This window comes from Sinohyriopsis cumingii, chromosome 18 (genome assembly GCF_028554795.1).
Source record: "Sinohyriopsis cumingii isolate HCF-2022 chromosome 18, ASM2855479v2, whole genome shotgun sequence".
In the NCBI taxonomy this organism is placed as follows: Eukaryota; Metazoa; Mollusca; class Bivalvia; order Unionida; family Unionidae; genus Sinohyriopsis; species Sinohyriopsis cumingii.
Genome location: NC_142978.1, coordinates 4337948 through 4357945, shown reverse-complemented (window position 1 = coordinate 4357945; position 19998 = coordinate 4337948). Strand labels below are relative to the sequence as shown.

The 19998-nt window shown below is 33.8% G+C and overlaps 1 protein-coding gene across 10 annotated transcripts in view; it reads left to right on the top strand.

The window, feature by feature from the left end:
* LOC149775988 (uncharacterized) overlaps window positions 1–19480 on the top strand; it is a 336196-nt gene extending 316716 nt beyond the window's left edge. For 9 of the 10 annotated variants that reach the window (XM_089941197.1, XM_089941195.1, XM_089941196.1 and 6 more), the window contains 7 exons: window positions 363–572; window positions 1207–1439; window positions 1923–2005; window positions 4778–5042; window positions 10815–10969; window positions 11907–11946; window positions 14921–19480. In XM_089941197.1, coding sequence (XP_089797323.1) covers window positions 363–572; window positions 1207–1439; window positions 1923–2005; window positions 4778–5042; window positions 10815–10969; window positions 11907–11946; window positions 14921–14924 — 990 coding nt within the window. In that variant the 3' untranslated portion in view covers window positions 14925–19480. The remainder of the gene's footprint in view (window positions 1–362; window positions 573–1206; window positions 1440–1922; window positions 2006–4777; window positions 5043–10814; window positions 10970–11906; window positions 11947–14920) is intronic. The other variant, XM_089941190.1, reaches the window with a different exon arrangement.
* The last annotated feature ends 518 nt before the right edge of the window (window positions 19481–19998 follow it).

Here is a 19998-nt window from a genome sequence, read left to right as displayed (position 1 = left end):
TAACAATAGCAACAACACTCATACACAAACACATCTTGGTTTATATATGCCTGCTTGAATACCGGTAATTATGGGAAGTTAACCTACTGGAGTCCATAAATTCCAAAACAAGCCATTGCTAGCAAGAATTGGCAAGAATGTAAATTCTTCTTGAATGTTTGATAAATATCATTTATTTTGAATTACCTTTCTCACTTCATTTTAGTACATTATGTCATATCAAGGCAATTTTCTAATAAGGAGTTGCTTGAATAATGAGACTTGACCCAAGTTTTATTCAGAGTAAATAACACGATAACTTACTCAAACATTTTGGGGTTTTCCACTTACTCATTTATTTCGTAAACTTTTTCACTCATCAGGACTTAGAAAGGACAAGTGATAGCAATGATGACAAATTGATTTCTGAGCGTGCGGCCTGGGCCAAAGAGAGACTTTCCCTCCAGATGGCGCTGAATAAAGCAGAGCGAGAGTTGGAGCAAACACAGGTGGATCTTAGGGTTGAGAGAGCTCGTAGGTTGACTCCTAGAGGAGCGTCAACACAAGTATCAACTGAGACTGATACAGAAAAGGTAGGGTACTGTAAATCATTTAATGAAAACTTACATGACCTGTTTTTCTTTGATTAAGTGACACACATTCTCAAAACACTCAGTGACAAACATTAAATGTTTTGAGAGTGCCAACATTTTACTAAATACAGTGCTAAAATAGTTAGTGGTTTTAATTCTCACCACACTCAGACATATTTGAAAATGATGGAGAAGTCTGGGATAGCTGCTTTTTTATATTGCAGACCAAAATTAAGTGACATAATGATTGAATACAGAAATAAAGGATAAAACCCTCTAAGATCCTAATTGTCGAAATCACAATCATTTGTTTAATGCTTAGAAGTTTATCAGATGCAACCACTCGTTTGTTCATTCTGAGGAAGAATATAGATTGTAATTATTGATGTTTGTAGGTTCTGAGGCATAGTATCGATTGTAATTATTGGTGTTCATTTGTAGGTTTTGAGGCATAGTATAGATCGTAATTATTGGTGTTCATTTGTAGGTTCTGAGGTATAGTATCGATTGTAATTATTGTTCATTTGTAGGTTCTGAGGCATAGTATCGATTGTAATTATTGTTCATTTGTAGATGGTAATTATTAATGTTTTGAGGTATGCTATTGATCGTAATTATTGGTGTTCTATTGTAGATTCAGAGACTGTATGGTAAATATCTACGAGCAGAGAGTTTCCGCAAGGCATTAATCTACCAGAAGAAATACCTTTTACTGCTTCTTGGAGGTTTCCAGGATACAGAAGAAACAACATTGTCACTTATAGCAAGAATGGGAGTCCATTCTTCAGTTGAAGATCTGAGAAATCGTCAACTCAGACCTCTGATGATGTTCAGAAGTGCTGTTCGTGTTTGCATTGCAGTTTCACGGTAAGAGTTCTTTCAGTGTTTGCTTTTTTTCCACAACCTCATAAATATGGTGAGACATAGGTGTCACCGTTTTTTAATAAGGATTGCATCAAGTTAAGAGATATCCATGGGATTTGGAATTGCAGTTTTTGAAATTGTACTGGAGGTAATTATTGCTCAAATGAACTTAACAAACTTAGGAGTTGAACGCAATGTTCACCAATGCTGCATCAGTCTTGAATAACACTTTTGGCCTTTATTAATGCACAATTTTCCAGCTTGACAATAGCTGTACATGATATTTTGTTGTACCTTACTGAAAACTGGCCCAAGTTACGTAAAAAATGGTTATTATCATATATTTAAATCTCCATTTTAATCTGATCTGTTTTTTATTTCCATATTTCCTCATCCACACTTAAATTTCATTGTTCAGATAAATATTACTATTTTCCATCATTGATATCCTGAGAGTTGTTACTATCATCAGCATCATTTTGACAGGATGAGATACTTGGTGAAGAAGTGGAGAAGAGCCATCAGGGTAGGATCTGAAGTTGTCAGTGGTGCTTTGGACTCTAACCATGGTGAGACTGTCTCTCTCACTGTCACTCTCTCTTTCTCTCTCATTTGACTTGAGGCAGCAGAATGCATTTAATTGTCTTGGCTTATCATCCTCAGATTTTAAGTCCAGGAAAGTTGACATTTCTTACAGCTCATTTCAAGACCCAGACTTGGAATAAATACATTTTACTGCTTATGAAACTAATCTGCGACTCTGAGTGTATTTAGATATTATGTTTATACTGAAGCTGCATTTACACTTAGAAGTCAAGTTTGAGTGCAGTTAACATAGACCCTTATCTATCCCATAATTAGTCTATTGTGTTCTGCAACACAGATCTAGTTCTATGCAGTTTGCACTTGGGCTTGACTTTTAAGCAAGTATATACAGCATAACTTGAGCTCTCATGTCAGAAGAAAAAAATCCAGATTTTTGGGGTAGTCTCATGCCTACCTACCAATATTGTAACATCTCCCAATTTTTGCAGTAAACTCCCAGTTATTACATTGTGTTCGTCAATTTTCATTTCTCCTACATAATTAGGCATATCTTATGCAGTCCTCAGAAGCCATGTTCTATTTTATCACCTGTTAATAGTGCAGTGATCAAATAATTATTATCACACTACAAAAGAATATTTTCTTCTGTAAATAAAATGTTAAGTTTAAACATGATTCAAGTAAATTTTTGAAGTTTTTTTTACCCTACAACAATAGTGAAATATGTATAAACCACAATAAAAGAATAAAACACAACAATGAAATTGCCAATTTCAGTCTTAAGAATGATCTCAATGAATGCTGCAAAATTTTCTTTACAAGTAAAATAGCATATCCATTCCCACCAAAGACATTTGTTTGAGTAAAGACTTGGCATTACTGTATCATATATACATACATTAATTACCATCATTAAATTAAACACTGCTCTAGTGGTTTGAGCATCCGCCTTGGATCCGGAATGTTTTGGGTTCGATCCCCAACTGAGTCATACCAAAGACTTACAGAAATGGTACTAACAGCTGCCTTGTTGGTGCTCAGCATTAAGAAGTTAGTGTTAGGACCGGTTGGCCTGGTGTCAGGATAATGTGGCTGGGTGGGACATCATGCTACATGTCTGCGGCATGATGCCCCAGTGCTAGACAACACTATAAAATGTCACACTGCAGACATTGTAGCGATATGGCTGAAAAATTGTTAAAACTACCTTAAAAATCCAAATCACACACACACACACACACATTAAATTAAAAGAAAGAATGTAAAAACATACCATGGAGTACATTTGTCCTCAAAAACTAATTCAGAATAAATGTTATTTAGGTAATGATGTTAAATGTCTTTTTTGTTGACAATAAGGAAATAAGGCAGGATATAGAATGGGGGAAAAGTAGCTGCCATATGTATGGTCGATTGATACCACAGATTTGAACTGTTAATTTTGAATTCACACACTCTTTAGGCATATTTAGTTGCAGCAAAATAGGGCAATGTTTATTTGCCAGTCAGTAGCTGGTGCTGACATACAGACACTGCAGAACATGGTTTCTTTCAAGTATATCAGAGGGGCAGTCCTTTTTACAAGATAATTGCTATGAGCAAGAGTAGCTGTTAAATAGTCACACTGGCTTTATTGCTTGTAAACATAAGTCTAACTGTTGTGCAATTTGGCCGCAGCTGACCAGAATATGAAAAAATGGCATGTCCTGGGGAAAATAAGGCATGTCACAAGGAGAAATGGCACATCCTTCGAGAATTTCATATTGGACCTGGAAGACAGGTAAATATTTAGTGAAAATGATGCTTAAAAATGCTGTAAAAAAAACCTCCCCTTTTTAGATTCTAATCTCCCTATTTTTCTATTCAATCTCCCTAACTCGTCTTTTGAAAAGTTGACAGGTATGATGCAGCAGTAGGCAGTACTAAAATTGTGATAATTCATTATAGTGAGTCTTTAAAGTACTTGTTTTTCAAAATGTTTTCAGTCTTAGCTTTCAGAATGTTTTACAAGTTTTAGGCTGGGAGGAGTAAAGTATGACTATAGTGTTACCTTTGACTGTGTCTTTCTGTCATACTTGGTTGTCCTAGCCTGGTTTGTAATATACACAGGGATCTGTTGACATAGCTATATTCATCAGTCTCTCCATAAACATTTTCATTTCTGGAGTATAGCTCACCTACATGTCCTTTATTCAAGGTATTTCTACCCAACTTATTACACAGAACAAGCAAGTTGTATTAGTATGCCTTTTGATACATAGAATTATCTGCATGGACTACTTTTTTTGTTAACATGGAAAAAAAGTGTTGCATAAATAATATATAAACCATGAGTGCTGGACCATAGCATAGTCATACCTGCCAACAACTCAGTGTTGGGGGGGGGGGGGGTAGATTCTGAAAGTGTGTTTTGAGGGCCCAAAGGGGTCAGTGCATGCAACCCCAAAATGGCATGACATATAATGGAGAATAATTAAAGTTATCAATTGGCCTTTAGAAAATGGCAGAAATTTCAAATTTGTTTTCTTGAAAACATTTAAATATGCTTTCAAACAGAAAATAGTTGGTACACTTAGCAATGTGAAATATCATCACCACACTTACATAATCACAACCATAAATTAAGAAACACTCAGATCATTCAGGTGTAAGTAATAAAATTTCCTTAAGTCTAGGTTTCGTAACAATTGACTTTTCAGGTTGAATTATGGGTATCTTTTACTTTTGTATCTTACAAGTTTTGTGTAATTATATATAATTCATCTTGTAACATTCATTGTTCTCCTTTTCTTTAGGATACATACCACAAACAAGTAGCTATTCCCCACCCAGAGCCAGCACATCTTCTCGTCTTGGCCTTCCACATCAGTCTTCTCTTCGCTATTCTGATCCCTCATCCCTGTCCAGTGCGTATTCACAGCTGGAAGTTGACACCCGTCTTCCATCGTACTTTACATCATCCATAGCCATGGGAGCATCAAGTCGTGTTCATACTACACCACCAACCAAAGATTACAGCAGTTCTCGCTTCACACCACAATCATTGTCAGGTGCTAGGAGGTAAGGAATAATATGTTTATATATTTTCACTCTTACATTCTAACAAATCTAGCTAGGATTGCTTCATTGTCTTGCCTTGGCAAATTCCTGTGCTGTTTATTACATGTCCCACCCACCCATTTACACCTTGACTGAAGATTGTAACCCAGACACATCACATCACGTTGTGTCCTCATAGTATCACTCTGTCTTTGGTATATAAAAAAATAATTTTAAAAATGTCACTTTAATTGCAATTTTTATTTGTTTGACCTTTGACAGGGATTCCAGGAGAGAGCCCTCAAAACTGGATCCCACTTGCAGACGTTTCTCTCCTACGGGCAACTTATGTACCTTGGCAAATTTCCACTCAGTGGTTTAGTTGACATGGTTACTGTCAGATGCAATTGTGCAGAGTATGGAAAACAGTCATGTCTTTGAGAATTGACGAGTTTTAATGATGGTTTGAATGGCAAAAATATGTTTTAATAAGAAGTATAAAATTTCTGTTTCCCCTATTCCCTTGGAGTTAGAGCCACCAAACTGATTCCTCTGCAGGTCTGTTTACTAAGCTTTTGTCTCTGTAACAGAGGTTAGAATCAGAGTTTATCATGGGACATAACACTGGGAATAGATGATGAAAATGAACAGAATTAACTTCTTATCTTTCATCAGCCATGTTGGAAGACGTAGTATTTTGCATGTTTGTTCATTCATCTTTGATGCATGTAATTGAGTAGTATGTTATGCCTTTCTCCACATGGTGACTCGTTCATTAACTTAGACATAAAATGGGTTTGAATCTGGTGTAGATGAACCTTGGGTGGATGTCTAGGCATACCTATTTGCAAGGCCCTTAACTCCATTTGCCGTGGCATTAGTCTTCCAATTCAGCTTATATTGCAGGGTTCCCATGCTACAGGGAAATCTGGAAAAAGTAAGGAGAAATTATAACTTTTTTCGCAACCATGAAAAGTCCTTGAATTTCGCAAATATTGATGAAAATCGGGAAAAACCCAGGAGTTTTCTGCCACCACTTGTCACCTGAAACAATCACATAATTGAATCGTAACTAAACTGATTGTGAGTTAAATTTATCGAGTTCTAACCACAATATTCGGTGGGTGCAGCATGGATCATTTGGGTGCTTGCAATAAACATATATGCTGAGTGAATCCAAATGCTCAGTGGATTAGAGTCATCTCGTAGACTTTTATTTTCAAACTCAGCTCAATATTCATATCTTTAGTTACATAGCGTAGCCACTTACCGGATGGCTGAGCAAACTTAAACGTTAGATCGAGTGATACATGCATGAAATTGATATGAAAATTACAAATTTTCTCAGAAATTGTGAGTATTAAAATCATTGTCTTTAATCTGCTGAAAGACAAGATAAAACTACGGCATTGATGAAATGTTACCTGGTACATGCGATTTGCATTGCTAATGGCATGAGTACACAAATCTAACAACCCACATTTTCAAATGTTGTAGAGCACAAAATAAAAAAAGCATTAAATGAAAGTTGTATGCTGGTTGTAATAAAAAAATGAAAGAACACAAAATTCTCCATATTTATATATTCCAAGAACAAGACAGGGTCAGGTTTCATCTCTGCCATAGTTTCGTCTAGTCTGTCAGCGGACTAAAGACATAACGTTTATAAAACTTGCCATTTCTGAGAAAATAAATCATTTTCCTATCGATTTCATTCAGGTATGAGTAAATATAACGTAAGTTTAAATTTGCTAGGCCCACTGGTAAGTGACTACCATATATCGCTAAGCATGGTGGCTATAAATTCCAAATTTGTGATGTGCAATTGCAGTGACCCCACACACCACCCGAAATGTCCAAATATGAAAAATGGGGTGGGAATATTCAGAGAAAACCTGGATTAGAAAACGCAGTGCTATTCATTTTAAGCCAAAGATATAGTCCAAATTGTTGAATCTCAGAGCTGAAATGAGAAATTGTTGTTCCTTGTATTACGTATTTAAAAAAACAATATAAGAGCCCCTTTTTCTATAAATGTTTTGGACTGTTTAATGAATTACAAGAAGACAAATTGATTTTACAGAAGATTTGGTCCTTGTTTCTACAACAGTATATAATTTTGAAGGTCTTTTTTCAAAATTTAAATCATCCTTTTTGAAAATATTTTTTAAATGATTGATTTTTAACCAGATCGTCTTAAGGAGATTAGATTGTTTGAAAAATCTAGTTTGGGATTTTATTGGCACAAACAAATTTAGGGTTAAACTCTTCATTACAAGACAAGATTTTATTAATTTGTGTTTATTGTTTTTTATATACTGTAATAGGAAATGTTTGCTTTCTATAACATGCATATATATATATATATATATATATATATATATATATATATATATATATATATATATATATATATATATTGCTTTAGAATTCTGTTAAATGCTGATTAAGTTTGAGTCATACATGAGCTCAGCCAGCCTATAAAAGCAATCCAAGAATACTTTGCTTAATGATATAACTTTGTTCTGTATGGAGAGCATTGTTATGATAATGATACCTGTATGGAGAGCATTGTTATGATAATGATACCTTTATGGAGAGCATTGTTATGATAATGATACCTGTATGGACAGCATTGTTATGATAATGATACCTGTATGGAGAGCATTGTTGTGATAATGATACCTGTATGGACAGCATTGTTATGATAATGATACCTGTATGGACAGCATTGTTATGATAATGATACCTGTATGGAGAGCATTGTTGTGATAATGATACCTGTATGGACAGCATTGTTATGATAATGATACCTGTATGGAGAGCATTGTTATGATAATGATACCTGTATGGAGAGCATTGTTATGATAATGATACCTGTATGGAGAGCATTGTTATGATAATGATACCTGTATGGAGAGCATTGTTGTGATAATGATACCTGTATGGAGAGCATTGTTATGATAATGATACCTGTATGGAGAGCATTGTTGTGATAATGATACCTGTATGGACAGCATTGTTATGATAATGATACCTGTATGGAGAGCATTGTTGTGATAATGATACCTGTATGGACAGCATTGTTATGATAATGATACCTGTATGGAGAGCATTGTTGTGATAATGATACCTGTATGGACAGCATTGTTATGATAATGATACCTGTATGGAGAGCATTGTTATGATAATGATACCTGTATGGAGAGCATTGTTATGATAATGATACACTAGTAATAAGTCTCTTTGTACCACTGACCCTCTCGTAATGCAGACATAGTCATGGATCCCATTGAATTGGTCAAAATTTGATTATTGCAGCTTAATTTATTTCACTTTATTTTAGAACCAATTATTTTACATTTTTACATCATTAAATACCCTGTTTTTGTATTTATTTATTTTTTACAATGTTTGAGCATACATTAGTAGGAGTAGGCCACACTTATAACTTTTTGACACTTATGTACAACAGCCACACTTATAACTTTTTGACACTTATGTACAACAGCCACACTTATAACTTTGGACACTTTTAAGTACAGCAGCCACACTTATAACTTTGGACACTTTTAGTACAACAGCCACACTTATAACTTTTGACACTTATGTACAAAAGCCACACTTATAACTTTGGACACTTTAAAAAAAATGTACAACAGCCACACTTATATCTTTGGACACTTTTAAGTACAACAGCCACACTTATAACTTTGGACACTTTTAGTACAACAGCCACACATAACTTTGGACACTTTTAAGTACAGCAGCCACACATAACTTTGGACACTTTTTAGTACAACAGCCACACTTATAACTTTGGACACTTTTTAGTACAACAGCCACACTTATAACTTTGGACACTTTTTAGTACAGCAGCCACACTTATAACTTTGGACACTTTTATGTACAACAGCCACAGCCACACTTATAACTTTTTGACACTTATGTACAACAGCCACACTTATAACTTTGGACACTTTTAAGTACAACAGCCACACTTATAACTTTGGACACTTTTATGTACAACAGCCACACTTATAATTTTGGACACTTTTAAGTACAACAGCCACACTTATAACTTTGGACACTTTTAAGTACAACAGCCACACTTATAATTTTGGACACTTTTAAGTACAACAGCCACACTTATAACTTTGGACACTTTTAAGTACAACAGCCACACTTATAACTTTGGACACTTAAAAAAATGTACAACAGCCACACTTATAATTTTGGACACTTAAACAAAATGTACAAAAGCCTCACTTATATCTTTGGACACTTTTAAGTACAGCAGCCGCACTTATAACTTTGGACACTTTTATGTACAACATCCACACTTATAACTTTGGACACTTTTATGTACAACAGCCACACTTATAACTTTGGACACTTTTAGTACAACAGCCACACTTATAACTTTGGACACTTTTTAGTACAACAGCCACACTTATAACTTTGGACACTTTTATGTACAGCAGCCACACTTATAAATTTGGACACTTTTATGTACAACAGCCACACTTATAACTTTTTGACACTTATGTACAACAGCCACACTTATAACTTTGGACACTTTTATGTACAACAGCCACACTTATAATTTTGGACACTTTTAAGTACAACAGCCACACTTATAACTTTGGACGCTTAAAAAAAATGTACAACAGCCACACTTATAATTTTGGACACTTTAAAAAAATGTACAAAAGCCTCACTTATATCTTTGGACACTTTTAAGTACAGCAGCCACACTTATAACTTTGGACACTTTTATGTACAACATCCACACTTATAACTTTGGACACTTTTAAGTACAACAGCCACACTTATAACTTTGGACACTTTTAAGTACAACAGCCACACTTATAAATTTGGACACTTTTATGTACAACAGCCACACTTATAACTTTGGACACTTTTAAATACAACAGCCACACTTATAACTTTGGACACTTTTAAGTACAGCAGCCACACTTATAACTTTGGACACTTTTATGTACAGCAGCCACACTTATAACTGGACATTTTTATGTACAACAGCATTATGAAACGAAGGCTTTGTATTGCTTGGCTGTGATAAAGACATCAAAGGCATACATGTGTAGGAATACCATAGGCACTGCTTACAAGTCAAAGCAAACTGCAAACAACAAAGATCATTATTTGCTATAGCATAATGCACCTGCAGATCAGGGTCTTATGTTGTTTGTTCTATTGATTACTCCTAGCAAACTGCACAGACTAAGATCTGTGGGTGCATTATGCAACAGCAGATTTGGGTCTGTTCAGTTTGCAGTTGGACTTGACTTATAAGTGAATATATATGAACCTGTGTTACATGTTCTAAAAGGCAATGTATAGTGGTTGCAGAGCCTTTTCATCTCCGTCCATCTATGATTTGGTGATATAGTGGGGGTAGATAGAATGACTATCACCTGATTACAGCTGTGGTTTGTTATCATATTTGGCAGACAAGTTGGTTAAGTGATATTTCCTGTTGTGGGTGGGCCTGGATAAAATTAAGATTATTCATTTGGCAGAACATTTAATATGCAAGTTCATTTGTCCGTCAGCCTGTCTTAGCAGAATATGATACAAATGTATCACATATTTATCTTCTAGTGGCTGCATAATGGTAACATTGAGAATGTTACAGTAGTTGTCAAAGTTCTGTGTTGGTGAATTTTAGAATCATACCATACACCAAAACAGTTCACAGGTAAAACAATGTGTTCTGCCCACCTCTTGTTTTCTTCAGAAGAAATTAATTTTTCCAATCATTGCTAGGAAAATCCTGTCCACTTCGTCGTCCTCTCATCCGGAAAAGGTAAAATATAGCACAGGATCCTCCTCAGATCGAGATGAAGAGGACCAGCCCAGTGATGATGAGTATATCAGTAGATTGGAGAATCTGCAAAACAGACTTGGCAATTTACAGAATGGTAAGCACATTTCAATTTTTGTTTATCCAAAGTCATTGCTTAACAAATATTTTGGTCTTCAAAATCACTGGAACTTTTTCTTTTAAGACTCAGAGGCATCTTTGGGGACCTATAGTTGCCAAGAGGTCTGAGGCACTCATATAAAAATCACTGATGTCTGACCTCTGTCTGCATGGGTTTGAGTCTTGGCTCAGCCAGCGTGCATATGCCAGTAGCTCACATTGGGTCCGTGGTCGTTTTCTTGCATAATTGCTATAGTTTGAATATACATTTGTTTTATATCATGCCTCAGAGATAAATAAACATTTAAATGCACCTTTGGACCTACTTCCTGCTAAAGGGTTGGGGGCAAAGGCATAAAATCCATAGTTCTTAAAGCATGGCCTAGCTGTGGCTTTTATTGGATGCTAGAGATGGGACAATTTCCAACAGATCATACATATATTTCTAAAGATTTATCAGTAGTGACAGAAATATTATAATTGATTCTTTTCTCCAGCTTGTTATTGTTTTATTTACATTTGTTTGTGGATGTTGTTAATATGCAATTTATGGTTGAGAAAACAGTATTTCCTTAAAATAAATGAAAAATTAAATGGACTTAAAATAACATGGACAGATATTATATTTATGGAAATTAAAAAATATCTTTTATTTTGATTTTATACTATCATGTTATGAATATTGAAGGATATTGTTCTAAAATATTAGAACTAAAATTTTACATATTGAATTCTTTATGTCTTGAAAAAAATTAAGATTCTTTATCAGGATTGCTACGGCAGGGGATTTCATTGATAGTCATTGAAAATAATCAACATTTTTAATGCTTGCAAGGGCAGAATGAATCATGAATTGACATTGCACTTTAAGTCTAATCATGCTAGATTAAGGCTATGACATCTATGTAATACATACAATTTATTGTATATTATAGAAGATTCTGATGAAGAAATTTTGTCGATTCTCACCCAGAGGTAAATGCATTTGCAGCCAGTTATTATCTTTGGATGTAAACTGATGGCAATTAATTAGGCAGCTGGCATTTGCTAACATAATGTTTTTGTAGAGTTTTTCATTACGTAATAATGCTGTATTGTTTTAGGAGGTGTAACATATTTTCCATTTTTGATAATACATTTTCTTTATGTAGATACTTTGCTTTAAGGGAATCTCATTCCTTCCTTACTTCAAGAGTTTCAGAATTTGTTATCTTTAGAAAATATTTGCAATGTTTATGTTATATGGGGTGAATCTAAACTAACTGAAAGGAGATGCTTACTGCGGGTGCCTTCGTACTACATGCCATTATTTTACTTTTTAACTTTCACTGTAAGCATCGGGTCCATAATGTTACAGAATCTTACAAGATTTTCTCAGACTGCTCAGATCTCTAAGTTTCCATTGTGATAGAACCATAAAAATAATACACCAGCAAGAACTATTGTTATGTAAATTGGTCTTTATTTATTCTATCATCCAAATTTTGTATCGGTTCATCCTGCACAGAATAAGGAGTCCCCAAATCCCCTTGTTTGATAAATGTTTTAGAAATTGATTGGAGAATATAATCATGGAGGTTTTTTGTGATATGTGTTGAAACTTCCAGATCTAAGCATTAAGGGAGTTCTTTTAAATTTTATAAAGTAATAGACTTGGAAATAATGTGATACGACCACATCAAAATTCAGTGCTAAGGCATCTTCAGCAGTGGAGGGGTTTCCAAAGCATCTGTAGAAGTGGATGGGTTTCCAGTCCAAATATTTAACTATATATATACATAATGATACATGTAATTTAACAAGTTCACTGTAATTACTCTTGAGCATTAGTGTAACTTATTTCATGTAAGATGGTACATTATAATAAAAAATTATAAGACTTGCACTGTACCCTCCCCACTCCATTTCCCCATTCCTTATTCCAGGCATGGCAGAATAGGTGACTGTATTTGCCATTCACACACACACAGTTATGTTAGTAATAATTTATTGGTTATTATCACAGGCAAGGTTGAAATGTACAGTAGCATGCTGCAAACTTGCATTATTTTGAAAATAAGGAATTCTCAGTGAAACAAGGTTTTGAATTTACTAATGAAAAATTCTCCTGATGAGGATAAATGTTAAAATTGCAGTTTACTTCAGAATTAAAGTTGATCTGTGGTTTGACTTTGGAATTTGCACATATGCTGTTACATTGCTGATAAAGATGTATCTACTAATAAAAATAATATTATTAAAAAGGATCCATAAGATAGGGATCAATGGAATGCATGCTCAGTTCAGTGTTATTTCCACCCATTGGCAATAGCACAACTTCTTGCTCCATATGCATAAGCGAAAACAGTACAAAGGAACCATCTGAAGTAGGTTCACCTGGCTATTTGGTAAGCCATTTTGTCACTGGAAAAAAAATACCAAAAATGTATTCTGCTCTCAGTTTCATGTCTTTAATTTATTTATAATGACTCATTTGTATGGAATTTTATTAATACAATTGATTTATTTGTGAGTGTTATCTATAATGTACTCTGTATTTTATAGAGAATAATAGATGCAGAGCATTGCCTGTTTTGGAATGATATTTATGTGATGTAGTCACATGACAAAAACTACAAGATTTTGCACATTACATACAAGGCATGTCATATTAAATATTCATGGACATGAGTCTAATCTAAAGGTCATAGTCAGCAATCAGCTAGCACTACATGACCATTGTGTAACACAAATTCAGAGCAGGTTGTTAAAAGAACTGAGATGACATGCTTTATCAAAAGAGAGCATGCCATGTGCCATACTTACAGAGGTCACAAATGTGCTCAAGGGTATTATCAATACATGTTGTGCATTTTCTGTTTGTCCTTCAAGCTATTTGTGAAATTTGCCAGACTAGCATCATCTGTTGAGGATTTAAAACTATTTATGATTACCATAAAGTTGGTATTTTCTGCAGAAGTATAAATTTTGTTCCAAGACAGAAGATTGAAATATTAACTAGCTAGGTGATATCGCTCTGAAATCTCTATAATTTCTATTCTGCTAAAAATTCCCCATATATGTTTCAATCTTTATTTGTCAATAATGTCGTTTTGGTTATATCTTGAAGTTCAATTTTATGGGATGTTGGCCTTAAAGGTCATATAAATATCAACACTATATAACATTGAGATCAAATGTAGTTGTTTTATGGAGGGGGGGGGGGTTCTGGCTGTAAAAGCTGTTGTTTTGCTGCTGCTTATTATTTGCCTTTTTTCATGTCATGCATCATTATTTCACTGCAGATAGATTCCATACCTTCCATATAATGAATCAAACCATTATTGTTAGCAAATATCATGCTGTGTTTTTGCTTCACATTTGAGTGTAGCTTAGAGTGGTGTTAGCTTATACTGAGAGAGAGAGAGATAGAGATATTACTGTATTTTTCAGTATAGGAAAACGTATCTTAAGAGAAATGTTGCAGGTTTTGGTTAATTGAAAGATTTTGTTTGCTTTCAGAAACGTATATCTTTACTACTACTACTTCCTCAGACTTGATATGCTGTCCCTCTTTTTCAATTTTCTTGGAAATGGTTTGACATTCATAACATCTTCTGGAGTTATATCATTTTCATTGAACAAATTGTAATAAAAAATGCACAAACATAAATAGGGTCTTATAAAATCATAAAAACTCCTTACTAATTATTTTAAATGAAGAAATACAAAACAATTTTATGCAGCATCTGAAAAATGACTAACTGCAGGTACAAGATGTTGTTACATAATCATTTAGACTTGATACAGATAGTTATAAATACAAATGTTTCTCCTGTATTTGACGTTAGTAATGCAGCAAATCTTTTTAACTGCTTGCAGACTTGGTCAAGTTTCAATTTTCCAAGTTTACCTTATGATGTGAAATTGATTTTTTAAAATTGTTTTTACTTTGTCATTTTTTTCACAGGTAAGCCCTTGAGCTGGAAGCAGCCTTGGAGGTAGTTATATCAGATACTATGACAGCAAGACCTAATGCAGCCAGTTTTCCAGCCAATCACTTGTTACCTTGTGTTCAAGACAGCCAATCCAAGTACCGTTTACAAGCATGTGTGATTATCATTACACATCCATCATCCCAGACATCGTATCAGTTATCCAGGAGTTATGAATACTGTGATACCACTAAACAAGAATATGGCCCAGTAGGGCCAGAACATCATCTCATCTAACCATCCTATATTTTGTCATTAACTAATAAATCCAAAGCCATCAAGCTCAACAGAATTTAGAATGAGGAAAATTTGATCAATGTATGAAAGTATTGTCTGGTTCAAATTAGCTGCCTAGAAAATGAGTACACGAGTGTGCTGAATATCCATTGAGTGTTACTACATTAATTAGAATATATGCCAAAATGTTTTTCAGTTCTATTTGATACATTGTATGGAACACAGCAGTTTCTTGATAGTAAGATACACTGAATAGTATAATTCTGGTAAATTGAGATTATTGGATCATTTCTTAAAAAATTGAATAAGAAGTCTTAATACCAAGGATTATTTCTGTTGATAGTGGTTATGGAACTTAGAAAGACTGTAAATCTGATGTAAGATAATAATAATATTTAGTTTTATTTTGAAATTGAAAATAGCCAACCAAAAGAGAGGACAATCCTACTGGTCAGATGCCCTCTAATGACAAAGTGCATAGTGAGGGGAGGTTTTTAATATAATGGTTTGGGGAAAAGTCAATAGGGGTGCCAGCAACCATTATTGATACATAAGAATTATAATCTCCATTGCCCAACACAAATATTTATCTGATGGATTTTAATATTTATGGAAATTAGATCTGAAGAAATCAGTTTAATGAGAGAATTTCAGTATAAAGTAAGTTGACATGCAGTACTTAAATATTTTTGTATCTTACAAGCTGGAGTTAACTCCCTTTTTTAAGGTCTGGCTACTTTTATTCATCAGGAGCAAATACTAATGAGTTGAAGTTTAATAGCTAAAATTGTACTCACAAACCAGCGTTGTGAAACCCATTAACATTTTTGTATTAGTTGATTCCCCAAAACAGTGATTTTAAATGTCATCATACAGAAAACTCTTACAAGTTGTCCACATTGTGATTTTACAGGAAATTATGTTTAGCCTGTTACTGTCATATCTACACCTTTTATGTATTGAAATCAATGAATCTGTGAATTGGCTTGTATCTTGATTTTATATGGACCATATAGTTGTCAAGAATTTTGAAAATAAATCCAGTTTAGCTGCCGAGCAGGCACTCGAGTAAATTTTCTCAGACGTTCTCATTGCCCTGACAGTAATTTGACTAATTTGACATTTGAATAGAAGAGGACATGTTACATTTATGATGATTCCACTGAAAGCAAAATTTCAAAATAATTTTTGACATTTGAATAGAAGAGGGCATGTTACATTTATGATGATTCCACTTAAAGCAAAATTTCAAAATAATGTAAACAAAAAATTTCACTTGTCAAGATTTCTTTAACTTGTATTTAAGTTGCCACCAGTAAGCTCTTCCCAGCATTTTCATTTGATTGATATTTAATTGGATATTGCAGTATTTATTGCAAACATATTTTTGTTTCAGAAAATCATACAGAATATATGCTTTTTTAAAATTGCAAATTCCAAATTTCAGTACCCTAACTGCCATTCTCAATGATAAAATGAGCAATTTTTTAGGCTTTCATTTTTCAGTTTTGATAATGTTTTAATGTTAAGCATGTAGAAGCCTTTTCTTTTGCCTTATCAAAAGGGGAAAAAATGGGAGCCATTCATGTCTCAGAATTATAAGCAGGTATGTGAGTTATCAAGGCATACTAAAACAATGAAGCAGTGTACACACAAGTTTTCTAGTAATTCAAGGCAGATAGAAAAACCACACATTCTTACTCATACATCCAGTCCAACTGCTGACAAGATAAACCCTGATCTGCTGAGGCATAATTCACCAGCAGATCAGGTCAGTGTTGTCTGTTTTACTGATAGTTCCTAACAAACTGCATAGACCCAGATTGGCCAGCATATTATGTGTACACATAAATTACACAACAAGGATTTTGCTCTTTCTTGCTATTGTTTAAAAGTTTATTCAGCTGTTTGAATTATTGAGATATTCTCATGAAGTATATTTTTCTGTTGATGTAGTATTGATGGTGATGGAAGGTATTTGTTTGTTTGGTTGTTTTTAGATGGGTGCAGTCTGGTTCTCAAACAATAATAGACGGTTGTAATAAAATGTTTTCTGGTGTAAGTAAATAGAGAGATTTAGGTATTTGGTGAAGAATGTGTTTACGGACCCAGGGGTACAAAGTGATTATTTTCCTTATTTCAGACGAACAAAAATTTCCACAGCATGAAAAGTGTGAAATTATTGACTGTATCTGTAACAGTTAAGGCATCACATATCACAACTATATTTTCACTCCATTTTACATAGCCTGGCTCCTGATATTTTTGCTAATAAGTGTTGCATGCTTTTTATATCCGTCCAGTCTTTAGGGAGGATTAAGCTCAGTCCCTAAACACTTTTATTTGTAAGTATATTAGTTTCAGTGTTAGTATTGATGAACAGTTGTGAGAACCATGTGTACTGTGTACATTATATGCCATTTATGCATGTGTGTAGCTTGCCTTTATTATTATTATATAATGCATGTTTAAGAGGTTGGTCTTGTCTTGCATTATGAATATTTATAAATTTGTAATTGTAAGAAAGGTTTCATTTATGCATGCAAGATGTAATGATTTTTGTTATTTGAGTGAATAGGAACCTGTCTGAAACATTTTGGACTGTGTCATTTTGTACTTGCCATCTTGTTAGCTGTAGTCATGCAATTTAATGATTTCCTCTGATGTATCCAGTGTAATGTTATATGATCTGATTTGTACTTGCTTAAAAGAGATATAATCGTTTCATGTATGAAAATGGCTTGTATTAAATAACCTAATTGTTCATGTGAAAGTTTTCAGCTCAGAGGTCTGTCTGGTATCTATAATAGGCTATGATTAGCTAATGTCTGCAACATTTTCATTTATGGTAATATCAAAAAATAAACAAGACATCCATAAAACACATCACCATTACATAAAGGTGCCTAGCTTAGTGCTGTGAATAGAGTGTTTGACAGTGTCTCAGAGGTCTTACAGTGGCAGTTGGTTGCCATTTTTGCATTTTTCTTCTTGGACTGGTTTCTTACAGATTATTGGACTGGAAGCTGTGTATTACTTATGAATTAAATAAGAATTAAATAACCAGTCTGTGGCACAACAAAGGTGTTAGCTGATTGTAAATTTAAATATCAGTGTCAGACACTATTTTTTTAACACTATACTTGGCTTATACATATTTTATTTTCCAAATAGAAGATGGCTGATTATTTTATTGATATGTCTTGTTTATTACCATATGAACAAAATTATGATTAGAAAAATGCCAGTGGTAGTTTTTTGACATGGTATTTAAGTACACATATTTACATTTGTAGTGTATTCTTGACTTTAAGTCAAACTATATACCTTGAGTAAATATTTGCAAATGGCCAAAATTGATACACATCAGTTAAACAATAAAATATTTTGTTAATTTTTCAAGTATTGAATTTGAGGTCAGTACATGCAAGGCTAAGTGGAATGAGAATTGTTAAGAATATTTCTCTATTTCACCTTTTACAATGTTTACTATCTAGTCAATACAAGCTGTGAAAAGTCAGAGCCTTTATCTAGATACATGTGTCTGAAACATGTACAAGTAATTCATTTACTCATTAAAAAAGATTCTTTGATGTTATAAATATTTATTTGCATTAGACTCTTTATTACGAATATGCCTGGTTTCCAGATTTTCACATGTTAACTACCTCAACTTGCAGCTTAGAAACACTTAAATTTAAAAAGATTAGAGATCTTTTCCTTTTAAAGAGACTTTTATGGTGGACTTGATCGCATAGTTTGTATCGTGTGATACTCGATTATACATTGAAAAGAATGTAAAAATAATCCTAATATTATAACACACACAACATATCTCATGATAAGCCTTGGGGACCCAAAAGGGGATGTTCTTCCTATTAGACTGTTTTATTCCATTAAATTGCCCAAGATGTAAAAGTTAGGCATGGGTTTATACTATGAGCATTGTGGTAATTATCTTGAAGGATGGTCACTGTGCCCTACTTTTGTGAAAACATTAAATAATGTATAACATCATTGTTGTTCTTCTGCATAAGGTTTATATTCTTGGTAACATTCAATTTGATTACCACTGATATTAAGCTTAGAAAAGCAAGCATTCAAAGTTGATAAATGTTTTATTTGTTCATGTACGGTTTCACCGGATCTGCCATGCCTGTGATTTATTGGAGACATGTTTTTTTTAATTAAAATTTAATCAAGCCATAACTGGATTGTATGTAAATGTATTGTATGTGCAAATGTTTTATACTCATGTATTTGATGAAAATAGCATTAAACTTATTTAACAATACAAATTTAGTTTTTCTCTTTTTATCTAGTTTAGATAGTTTTATTAACTTGGCCGTCAAATTCTTATGGTGTTGTGTCATTTCATTAGTTCAGGGTCTTATTAATTCCAAAGAGCTACCTTTACAATTTATATATCTGTATAATTGATAGTAATCAAGAGGATGAACTTTGAATTGAAATTGTATGTTAAGAATGGAGCCATGTGTTCCATTTGCAGAAATTACAATGACCACTATGCAGGATATGGAAGATTGTTGCAGTTTATGCTTCTGACTCCTGCATCTGCAGTATGCTTTGATCTGGTTAAAAATAGTTATGGAAGAAACTATGTTGAAACCAAAGTTAGGTAAATAGTTCGTCAAATGCAGCATTTAGGTGTCTTCTGATCGGGATTTCTTACCATTTGACAGGTGTTGTTGTTGTTGTTGTAGGGTTTAACGCCATTTTTCAGCACACAATAGGCTATACATGGCGGCCAGTATTGATGGTGGAGGAAGAACCTGGGAAAACCCCAGAAAGAACC